Below are 12,262 nucleotides of genomic sequence, written 5' to 3' on the forward strand. Positions count from 1 at the left end.
CATCAGGGTAATCCCATGATCCAACAGGTGAGCCTTGGCCTCCGTTTCCTGAAGTCTGTCTGTCACACGACCTCCAATGAAATGGCCTTCATCGCTCAGTGGGGAGAGTCTTTGCAATTCTATCCTCTTACACTCTCCAAAACAAAGGCACGGAAAGTGCCTTGAAGGTATAATAGGTAAGATTTTTGTTTTAAAACATTGTTACAAGACCAGAATGAAAATTACATTCTTTCATAAAATTACAGAGGAAAAAAAAAGAAGAAAAAATCTAATTACACAAAAAGATGGGTGTAATGTACCCCTAAATATTTGTATGAATAAAATTCAACAAAATGAAATCTGTGTGGAATTAGTTAGGTTCAGTGCTGAGGTACTGTATGGAGAGGAGGTGGAGAGGAGGTGAGGGCCAAGTAAATCCAGCTGTCACCCATAACCACGGAGAAAGCCAGACATATCAAAGCAGGCAAATGGTTGTTGACCAACACATCAGGAAATGTGTCAAAAATAAAATATAAAACAACATATATAAATGAGCACTATTGCTGAAATAATGAAGATATTTAAAAACACTTAAATGGCAGTGAACTAGCCGTGGTATATCGTGGATATTGGAAATCCCTTCCTATCCTTGAAAAAGGCTCACTGACATGTTGACTCACCCTCTGCCTGTGTCCTTATATTCGGGTTTCAAAATATGCATTTGATGGCCCGAGACTCTGTACCAAAACATTGTATAGCTGCACAATAATTCAAGCTCATTTGTTGAAAATTGGTTCCAATTGCCACAGCCAATGGCGTTTCAACATCACCGTGTTCACAGAGAAGGGGAAGGATAAATAGTGTTGTGGTTCGAGCAATTTGTTGCTGCAATTCCTCTCTTGACCACTAGAAATCTGAAACGACCTGAAATTACTTCAAAAAGGTACAAATGCTTGTTGCTGAGGCGGTACTCTGTAGGTATATATATATATATAATTGTACCCCTGGCCAATATATAATTAATTTGTACTTTTTTTACTTTGAGAACATACTCATTTGTACCTAAAGTTTGGGAAATGTGATCCTTGTACCTCCACTGTCACTTTATTTCTGAGAGTGTATGCTGCTGGCAATATCAGGCATCCCGCCTCTTCCCTAAGGCTCCCGCAAGTTGGAATTTGCTCCCTGATGGCCGCAAGATGTCAGGAACCTCCACACTCCGATGGCAGGACGCCGTCATGGACTCGTAACGGGTGAAGTTCCGACAGGCATCGTGTGTCCTGCTCGCCCGTGTCCTGCTCAAGCTTCTTGGGCGACGACCCCGTTGTGGTTGAGGAACAGCATCACGTTGATGTTCTCAGGCTCCAGCGAGAGCTGCCGGAGGCTGAAGACATGGCCTGCCTTGGAGAAAGCCCGGGCTGGGGGAACACAGGTGCAGACGATGCCGAGGTACCTCCGGGCCCCTCTCTTGAGATTCGGGAATTCATCGTTTTGGGACCTCCACCAGGACAGAGGGTTCCCGTTCCTTGGGATTTTCTCTTTGGCGGTGTATCTGCGCAATTCCTCTTCGCACGCCGACTCTTTGTCAAACTCTTTCCACAATCCGCCCTGGCACTCCTCCGGAGGGGCAGGAGTTGTGCATGTTGATTGGCTTGCTTTGCCCAGATTGAGTATTTTGTTGAGCAGTTTTCGTCTGCTCTGGTCTGTACTGCTGTAACCAGTCAGTACAGAGTCTTTAAATCTTGCATCCAAAGTTGTGCTGGCTACTAGTTTAAAATTCATTTCAATGTCCTTAAAGTGTTGTGTCAACATTTCTCCCAACCGGGCCGCTATCTCGTTCCCGCTTTGTGCCTGCTCTTGCAGTTTTCCCTTGAGCAGTCTTGCTAGAGGAATGATGCAGGAAACTGAGACATACTTCTGTTGTGACATGTCTTTAGTGGCATCTTCAAAAAGTCGAAGAGCAGACACAGTGTTGTTGACATATGCCAACCCTTTTTTGTCTAAAGAATTGTGATCAATTGAAATCTTCTCCAACATGTTGAGTGCAGCAGTCCACCCGATGTGCCCAGATAGCATGAGCTGATATGGAGGCAGGGAATCATTGGGTTCGTCTGTAGTGCTGGATTCGAGGTGGAGGCATCTCGCAGCTTTGTGATATGACTCCAGGAGCACTTTATTGGCTGGGGTCAATGCTTTCTTGAACACACGGTCCAAAGTATATGCAAAACACGGGAAGTATGCCCATCCGGAACCAGGCGGCAAAATGTTTGGCTTGTTCATGACCACAGCGTGGATCTTCTCCCTAATTTCCCATTCTTGTGAAATTGTCCACAGTTGGTTGAAGATTTCATCTTCTGTATGTCTGCCAGTCAATTCTTTTGTTTCCAGCACGTAGGATTTGAGCTCCCATTTATGGTCAATAAAATGGCAGCCGACTGTTTGGTAGGTTTCTGTCTCTCTGGTCCATGTTTCTGATGTCAGGACAACATCCACTGCAGAACGCAGGGATGCTTTCACGTCTCTCTTGACCAATCCATACAGCTGGAGGAGTTCGGAGCGTAAGGAAGATATCCCTTTGGGAATATCATGGCCAAGGTTCAGTGCTCTCACGAACCCTCGGAATCCAGCACGCTCAATTGTAGACAGGGGCTGCAGATCTTCCACAACCATTCTGACTAGAGGGCTGGCATTGTGGTGCGGTGACCCACCTGAAGATAAAAGAAAATGAAACAATTCAACCAGTTAGCTTGTAGCTATGCTACAGGGCGGCCTGTAGCGTAGTGGTTAAGGTAAATGACTGGGACACGCATGGTCGGTGGTTCTAATCCCGGTGTAGCCACAATAAGATCCACACAGCCGTTGGGCCCTTGAGCAAGGCCCTTAACCCTGCATTGCTCCAGGGGAGGATTGTCTCCCGCTTAGTCTAATCAACTGTACGTGGCTCTGGATAAGAGCATCTGACAAATGGCAATAATGTCATGTCATGTCATGTAATGTAATGTTGCTTGGGTTTGCGAGGAATGAATTGTACCCTTTCTGTCAGTGTCAGTCATCCCACCTCTTCTGGAAGCACGGGGAGCCCCCCGAGAGTTGGAATTTGGTCCCCGATACCTGCGGGAGGTTGGAAATATACTGCGAGGCATGTGACACTGATGTTGACCTCTGGAGGTGCTGCTCCCTTCAAACAAATGTTTACGAGTCAGACATTTTCAGGAAGGTGCCAAAAGGTACGCTTAGAGACTAGCAAGAATAACTGTATAAAAATGTATGAACTTAAATGAAGTTTCATAAAGCATCAGAGAAAAACAAGTAAAATAATTATTTCTATAAGTATTTACCATCTGGTCTCAAGGAAGGATCTTTAGTGTCTTTCTCATGGAAGTGGCTCTTGTGAGGACTGTAGTACTGATGGTGACCACTGGAGGTGCTGCTCCCTTCAAACAAATGTTTACGAGTCAGACATTTTCAGGAAGGTGCCAAAAGGTACGCTTAGAGACTAGCAAGAATAACTGTATAAAAATGTATGAACTTAAATGAAGTTTCATAAAGCATCAGAGAAAAACAAGTAAAATAATTATTTCTATAAGTATTTACCATCTGGTCTCAAGGAAGGATCTTTAGTGTCTTTCTCATGGAAGTGGCTCTTGTGAGGACTGTAGTACTGATGTTGACCACTGGTGGTGCTGCTCCCTTCAAACAAATGTGTACGATTTAGACATTTTTATGGTTGTCCCAAAGGGTATCCTTAAAGATTAGCAAAAGATATTTTGTTTGAAAATTACATTGTTTCATAAAGTTGCAGAGGAAAAAAAGAAGAAAAAAAACAATGTAATGTACCCCTACAGATTTGTATGAATAAAATTCTACAAAATTAAATCTGCATGAAATTAGTTAAGTTCAGTGCTGAGGTACTGTGCTCTGACCTTCCAAGGGTTCCTGTTGCACTGGAGTATGGAGAGGAGGTGAGGGCCATGTAATTCCAGCTGTCACCCATAACCACGGAGAAAGCCAGACATATCAAAGCAGACAAATGGTTGTTGACCAACACATCAGGAAATGTGTCAAAAATAAAATATAAAACAACTTATACAAATGAGCACTATTGCTGAAATAAGTAAGATATTTAAAAACACTTAAATGGCAGGGAACTAGCCATGGTATAGCGTGGATATTGGCACAGCTAGGGGGTGTTACGGCATGACACAAACCCGCTACCTGCGCCAATCTCCACGATATACCACTTGTTTGAGCTCCATAATGCTTCAGTAAACTGAAACTAAAACTATTGCTGAAACAATATTCAAGAAATAAGATGTTTAAAAACACGGCAGTGATCTAGCCTGGTAGAGTATTTAAACTAAGTGTTCCTTTCCTCCGTGCGGAGGGTTGAAGTTGGTTTGTGAGGCGGAGAGAACACAAGGGCCACAGTTGGACGATTACAGAACTGGGCTGCAGCACCAAGTCTCCCACTGAAGGGGCCGGCTTTCAAGCTTTTCGTTTCGCCAATTGATATGAAGTCGCTCCCCTAGCAATACCTTTATTTTCGCTCAAAAAGCCCATTTTCCCACTGGACTCCATTCACGTTTGACATCAAATTTACAATATTTCCACTCATATATTGACCTTCACTCTATGCTACACTCAACTTTTTAATAATTTTTTTTCATTCTGTGTGGTGGAATTTCCCTCCATTGCTTTCTATTGGCGTTGCTGTCCCTATATATTATATTCTCTCAGCTCTCATTCACCAGTTAGGTATCAACTGTAATTGTCAATTACATATGTATTATGGATGAGACATACCCTTCTTCTCTCGATCATATGGACCTGTTGCTTGCACTGCATTCTTGTCTTGGAAACAGACGCGACGGCCACTGCTTTCTGCTAAATGAATGAACATTTAATCAGCACAAATTCTGGAGTGAGGAGGAGAACAGAACTGACCAAGAGGAGAATTCCAAGAGCTCCTGAAAACAAATGTTTCCTTGTTAGGCATTTTTAGGAAAGTGCCAAAAGGTGCCCTTCGAAACTAGCAAAAATAACTGTATAAAAAAGTATGAACATGAATAAAGTTTCATAAAACTAAAAATGAAAAACTTCTCAAAAAGATTGCCGTAAATCTACAGAAACAGAGCCAGTCTAATTAGATCACATACAGTTGTGTTCAAATAAATAGCAATGTGTTAAAAAAAGTGAATAAAGTGCAATATTTTTTTTTATAGCTTTTAGTTCAATATTTAGAATCTAGTGGAAACATTACGCATTCAATTCCAAATCAAAGCATTAGTAAATTTTATCATGTCTGCGTTATTCTTTTACAGGAAGCAAAGAAAAGGAATATTAATCTGTTCAAAAAAAATGCCAGTGTCGACATTTTTCTCTTCAAACTCTCTTCAAACTGTATAAACTGAAGACATTTTTCAAGATTAACTTCACTTTAAATTACTGAACTAATATTTAGTTATATAACCATTGTTTTTTTTATAACTGCTATGCAGCTGCGTTGCATCGAGACAACCAACTTGTGGCACACCTAGAAACAAGTATTTCAGCATAGGATAAACAAACAACGTGCCACATTTCCCTTGAATTTTTGGATTTGGCTTCAGAAACTGCCTTTTTAATGTCACCCCATAAGTTTTTAATGGGGTTGAGGTTGAGGGATTGAGCTGGCCACTCCATTACCTCAATCCTTTGTCTGGAACAAAGATGTTGCTTGCGTACTCGTGTGTTTGCGGTCGTTTTCTTACATTACATTACATTAATGGCATTTGGCAGATGCTCTTATCCAGAGCGACATACAGTTGATTAGACTAAGCAGGAGACAATCCTCCCCTGGAGCAATGCAGGGTCAAGGGCCTTGCTCAAGGGCCCTACGGCTGTGCAGATCGTATTGTGGCTACACCGGGATTAGAGCCACCGACCTTGGGTGTCCCGGTCATTTACCTTAACCACTACACTACAGGCCACCCCTTGTTGAAACATCCATTTCAGGGGCATTTCCTCTTCAGCATACGGCAACATTATCTCTTCAAGTATTCTGATCTATTAAAACTGATTCATGATCCCTGGTATACGAACCCAACATCGTACTATGAAAAACATCCCATACCATGATTTTGCACCACCATGCTTCACTGTCTTCACAGTGTACTGTGGCTTGAAATCAGTACCCGGGGGTTGTCTGACGTACAGTCGACAACCACTAGACCCGAAAAGAACAATTTTACTCTCATCAGTCCACAGAATGTTACACCATTTCTCTTTGGACCAATCGTGGCAAATTGTAACAGATTCTGCACATGGCCTTTTTCCAACAATGGTGCTTTACGGGGGCTTCTTGCTGATAGCTTAGCTTCGATCAAACGTCTTCTGACTGTAACAGCAGTTACAGGTAATTGTAGATCATCTTTGATGTTTCTGGAGCTGATGAATGGCTGAATCTCTGCCATTCTGACTATTCTTTGATCCATTTTAACAGTAGTTGCTCTTTTTCTTCCTCTTGTTTCGGGCTTTTGTTGCCATTTTAAAGCATTTGAGATCATTTTAGCTGAGCATCCTATAATTTGCTGCACTTTTTTATAGGTTTTCCCTTCTCCAATCAACTTTTTAATCAAATCACGTGGTTCCTCTGAACAAGGTTTGAAACGGCCCATTTTACTTTGAAATTCAGAAGGAAATATATTTGATAACAATGCGTGAAACATTTGCTTGCCTTCTTCCTTAATAAAGGACAATTAATGACACCTGTTTTTTCACAGAATGAATTAATTCTCTAATTCATTTCCACACTGCTATTATTTTGAACATGCCCCTTTCAATGAATGAGTCAATTACTCAGAACAAGCAGCGTGCATTTCATGATAGTTGGGTCTGTTGTTTTTCTATCACACAACCACATCTACAAGTAAAATATTTGCCATGCAGAAATATCACTACTACGAATAACAGCTGATCTACTGCTATTTTCTTGAACACAACTGTATGTTATTAGAATGTTCAATGGAGTTCTAGAACACTGATTTAGATTAAAAAACATGACCCCACATTTCTCAGGTGAAAAGAAATACCAACATTCTTTCACAGGGGCGATATTGGCTCAGGCGGTAAGAGCAGTCTTCTGGCTGTCGGTGGGGTAGGTCCCTGACACCTCACCCCTAAATGCTCCTGATGAGGTAGTTGGTGCCTTGCATGGTAGCCAATCACCATTGCTGTGTGAGTGTGCGTATGAATGGGTGAATGAGAAGCATCAATTATACGGCACTTTGGATAAAGGCGCTCTATAAATGCCAACCAATTACTATTTCAATTAGTGCCAATTTTGTCTGTAGTTTATATATATTTTTAGTTGTATTAACTGACAACTGGATAGTCTTGTTGATAATCCCTTTTATATCTGAATTAAGACAGAAGGGTTTTCCTCATCTTTGGGTTTGTTACTCTCAACTAATTAAGCTGCCACAGTGTCAAAATAAATAGATCTACATTATATTACATTATTGGCATTTGGCAGACACTCTCATCCAGAGTGACATACAGTTGATTAGACTAAGCAGGAGACAATCCTCCCCTGGAGCAATGCAGGGTTAAGGGCCTTTCCCAAGGGCCCAACGGCTGTGCGGATCTTATTGTGGCTACACCGGGATTAGAGCCAGTCATTCACCTTAACCACTACGCTACAGGCCGATTTTGTCAATGCATTCCTCGTCCATAGTGGTAAATTGACCTCATAAACGGCAGGCCTCTTAAGACCTCTTTGTCCCCAACAAATGGCTGTATGCATTGGGTGCATTCACCCAAGTTTTCTTGGGTACGGGAACGGGAAGGAGAAACTCACCGTTTGGAAATTTTCTCTTTTTCATCTCTCTTGAGCTGTTTGTTCTCTCTCCTGAATGAGAAATAGCCAGCAGCAACACTGCAGACAACAGCTTTGTCAGTAATAATAATAATAATAATAATAACAATAATAACAATAATAAACTTAATCATAAATAATCTCTCACACAATGAAAAAATCACATAAAGACAAAAGACAATTAATGAATTAATTACAATTAGGAAAATACATGAAAATTGGATAATAATAAATTGATTTCCTTTTGCATAAGCCATAAACACCATATCACTGTACCAATACAACAATTAAAACTTTAGATTGACATTACATTTGATGTCAGTGGATCTCTGTGCCTTATTGGTGATACCTGCTGAAGATGCTATTGTAAAAAAAAAAAAGAAGAAAAAAACAGTAACAATTTACAATAATGGTCTATGAATTGGCATGAACAAATATAGTTGTTAACTTACTACTACTGATAAATTAATCTGTTCATCTCTATTAATCTATTTGTACATCATTCAGTCATTCATAGAGGATTAAATTAACTTTTCATTAGTTCATGCATTTGTAAACAACTAATGTATGTCTTACATAATATGTATACAACAGCAAACCATTGGATGAATTTATAATTAGTTAACCATTAACAAATAGAATAACTGACTTTTTCACTCCAATATAAATTAGCAATAAGTAATGCAGTTATTAATGTATAACTAATGCCTGGACTTTACCCTGACCGACAGACTCCCAATCCCGCAGCTGCTGAATGAACATGCCAAACTGCATGGGCGAGTACTAGCGGGCTAAATGCGGTAAGAAGGTTTTCTACTGCTTTATGTACAAGATACAGCATGGAGGCATGAGGAATGTAATCTTACCAGAGAGTGGTGAAGACTTCTAGTCTTGGCCTGTAAAAAAGAAAAGAAAAAAAAAAGAATCAAAGACATTTCTAAAATGGAACCCTTTCCATCTGTTCTATGTTTGCCCTTTATATGTGGTGTAGTTGTTCATTGCATCGTGAGTGTCTAGACAAGTTCCTGATTAGAATGCGCAGTACAAAATCACACAGCTTTCCAATCTAAAATACTCATCGACACAAGGTGCAAAGAAATCCAGTACATGTCAGAACAACCCAGATTTGATCAGTTTCCAGGCTTATTGCCCATCGCGGTTCTGACTGACCTGCTGGTGGACGGACTCCTTCCCTGCTCCTCCCCGGCTTGCTCCCTGGCTTGCTCGCTCCCTCTTTTTAAATGACTCTGCTCTGGTTTCATTCATGATGACGTGAAAGTAATTATCATGTTTCTCATGGAACCAGTTTTCAGAAGGTGGGTGAATCCTCATTGTTGCCTGAAGGGATCAGGTTTTAATTTTGGTATCGATAAGATTCTTTCAAAAATAATTCAATGAAAGGTCTTACAGTTTTTTACAATCGTTTTCACACTTGTCTCAATACCATGTCCACTTTTTCAAAACACTTAACACATTCACCATATCAATGGACTATGTGAACTAAACTGTGGATACTTTTGCATTGCTTTCATACTAAAGGCATTCAATCGCCATTTCTTCCAAAATTCATGAATACCTCTCTCAGTCAGTGTTTGCTACCAGCAAAAGTTTGTACAAATACAGCAAATTTTGCAGACATTTAGATACTCTGTTCAAAACAGTTAACTTTCAGTTCAAAACCCAATAAAATTATTAAAATAATAAAACTGATCATTGTGGAAGGAAATATGCTGCATTTTGGCAGAAAAATTAAACTATATGCTTGAAATACGTAAGACACATAATATATGTATTTAGCAATGCTCCAAGTTGTTTGTGTTTTGTAGTTCATTGAACATTGAGTGACAAAGTAGTCTTATGGGAGAAAGCATATGCTATAGTTATGGCAGCATGAGTCACTTTTGGGTGAAATATTAAGTGTTTTGGTGGTTGAAGTGCATTTTGCACCAAAGGTTAACTGATGTGCTCAGGTGTGTGTTTCAAAAGCCCACTGTGTGAAGAGTTTTGAAGAAGTGGACATGGTATTGAGACAAGTGTGAAAACGATTGTAAAAAACTGTAACACACAAAGAAATAAACATATATATATATATATATATATATATATATATATATATATATATATATATATATAATAAAGCCTCAGGTGCCTCAGACTACTGTACCTGTCCTAATTTTGGCTCTACAGGTATTGGTTATCTCAAAGGAGTGAGTCATTCTGATTCATTGGCATGTTGCATTACATCACATTATTTCCATTTGTGTGCTCTGAAAGACCCTAGAGGGAAGTACAGTTTCACGTGATAAGAGTACAACAAAGATAAGGACGATGGCCTATTTGATTAACCTAACAATGAAATATATCTGGCCGAATGAAGAGGTCTGGCAGGGGTGTAGGGTCTGATGATCTTTTGGAGGTAAGCTGGGGCAGACCCCTTGACTGCTTGGAAGGCTAGCACCAATGTTTTGAATTTGATGTGAGCCATGACAGGCAGCCAGTGGAGGGAAGTAAGCAGGGGGGTGACATGTGAGTGTTTGGGAAGGTTGACGACCAGACGAGCTGCTGCATTCTGGATAAGTTGGAGGGGTCTGATGGCGGATGCTGGGAGGCCAGCCAGGAGAGAGTTGCAGTAGTCCAGGCGGGACAAAACCATCGCTTGGACCAGGAGCTGGGTTGAGTAGGGGGTGAGAAAGGGATGGATTGTCCGGATGTTGTATACGAGGAACCTGCATGACTGCAATGTTCTCGGAGAGGGACAGTCTGTTGTCCATCACCACGCCGGGGTTACTTGTACAGGAAGATGGTGTCACCGGGGTATCCCCAAGAGAAGAAGGGGAGAGGTTAGAGCAGGGAGGTGGGTGAATCCTCATTGTTGCCTGAAGGGATCAGGTTTTAATTTTGGTATCGATAAGATTCTTTCAAAAATAATTCAATGAAAGGTCTTACAGTTTTTTACAATCGTTTTCACACTTGTCTCAATACCATGTCCACTTTTTCAAAACACTTAACACATTCACCATATCAATGGACTATGTGAACTAAACTGTGGATACTTTTGCATTGCTTTCATACTAAAGGCATTCAATCGCCATTTCTTCCAAAATTCATGAATACCTCTCTCAGTCAGTGTTCGCTACCAGCAAAAGTTTGTACAAATACAGCAAATTTTGCAGACATTTAGATACTCTGTTCAAAACAGTTAACTTTCAGTTCAAAACCCAATAAAATTATTAAAATAATAAAACTGATCATTGTGGAAGGAAATATGCTGCATTTTGGCAGAAAAATTAAACTATATGCTTGAAATACGTAAGACAGATCATTCTGATTTGAGCAGAAAGTTTATTCAGTTTATTCATTTTATTTTTTGTTTGCAGCCTTGTTACCATTTATACAAACGTGATCATACTTGCATTGAAATGTGCATGTATATAGGGTAAATATAGCTGTAGTTGTCACTGAAGAGATTCTTCCACTATTGCTGCTGTATATGTACTGTTGAAACACCTGGCTGTCATTTCAGTGAACAACCTACCCAGGTGTTTGTTGTTTGTGCCCCGTTACCACATATACAAAAGGGGCCACCTTTGGATTGGCATTTGCATTCTTTAGCCTTGGTGGGGAAAATGGATGCAGCCAGAGGCAGAGGAAGAAGACGTCGCGGAAGAGCAAGAACAGTTGTGTCTGATGAAATCAGAGCCACAGTCATTGATTATGTGGTAAATCATGGTCTGTCCCTGAGGGAAGCAGGTTGAGGGTTCAACCAAACTTGCCTAGATCCACAGTGGCTTCAATAGTGAGGATGTTCAGGCAAACCAACAGGTACTATACAGTATTTGTAGCATTCTGACTGAAGGATTGATGTGTATATTACAGCAGTACTGTGATTTGAGAAGTCTCCAGAAAAAGCAGATGTATCAGTGCACATTTGTCTTTGACTCACTACAGGACCCAGCGGTTACCTCACACAGTCACACAGGGGAAAGGGGAAGAATGTTTACGCCTCAACAGGTGGATACAATAGTTGGGATGGTCATTGTCAACAACAGCATCAGGCTAAGAGAAATATGCAACAACATAATCGCAGACAACAACATATTTCCAAACACTGTCCCCTTTGACAGGAACTCTGAGGGTGTCAAGGAACTCAGATACCAATATGAAGTTTATGAAGGTATATGTGAAGGTTTAGGACCACCACCCACATGAACAGATGTCACTTCTAGATGCAATGGCTGCTGGGTGTATGGACATAACAGTGGAACACATCCAGGGCTGGAAAAGGCACGCAAAGAGATGTTTTCCTCGGTGTATAGCAAGAGATAACATTCGGAGTGATGTTGATGAAAATCTATGGCCAAATGCAGAGGACAGGATGGATGGGCCAGGCCAACAGTAGACTTCTGACACTGATAGGAAGACAATATA

The 12,262-nt window shown here is 40.7% G+C and overlaps 1 protein-coding gene and 1 long non-coding RNA gene across 3 annotated transcripts; both read right to left on the reverse strand.

Annotated features, from left to right (window-relative positions):
• Window positions 1-676: 676 nt before the first annotated feature.
• si:ch211-152f22.4 (uncharacterized) lies at window positions 677-3,158 on the reverse strand. Its single transcript, XM_061232138.1, has 2 exons — window positions 3,011-3,158; window positions 677-2,687 (listed from the first exon to the last, which is right to left on the reverse strand). Exons 1-2 carry the CDS (start codon window positions 3,120-3,122, stop codon window positions 1,279-1,281), a joined length of 1,521 nt encoding a protein of 506 aa, XP_061088122.1. The 5' UTR covers window positions 3,123-3,158; the 3' UTR covers window positions 677-1,278.
• Window positions 3,159-3,572: 414 nt separating this feature from the next.
• On the reverse strand, window positions 3,573-9,064 carry LOC133122260 (uncharacterized). Of its 2 annotated transcripts, none has more exons than XR_009708080.1 (7): window positions 9,005-9,064; window positions 8,701-8,730; window positions 8,145-8,195; window positions 7,817-7,894; window positions 4,783-4,860; window positions 3,903-3,962; window positions 3,573-3,669 (listed from the first exon to the last, which is right to left on the reverse strand). It is a non-coding gene; the product is annotated as an uncharacterized LOC133122260 (long non-coding RNA). The 2 variants fall into 2 exon arrangements; XR_009708081.1 differs by having other exon boundaries at window positions 4,783-4,863.
• Between the last annotated feature and the right edge of the window lie 3,198 nt (window positions 9,065-12,262).

This window comes from Conger conger, chromosome 2 (assembly GCF_963514075.1).
Source record: "Conger conger chromosome 2, fConCon1.1, whole genome shotgun sequence".
Classification (NCBI taxonomy): Eukaryota; Metazoa; Chordata; class Actinopteri; order Anguilliformes; family Congridae; genus Conger; species Conger conger.

What these genes read in the sequence shown, in the direction of transcription:
- si:ch211-152f22.4 (XM_061232138.1), bottom strand. Translation starts at nt 3,122, where the DNA reads ATGCCTCGCAGTATATTTCCAACCTCCCGCAGGTATCGGGGACCAAAT. An exon ending in GACTGACACTGACAGAAAGG is followed by an intron (nt 2,688 to 3,010) that starts GTACAATTCATT and finishes TTTTATCTTCAG; the next exon opens with GTGGGTCACCGCACCACAAT.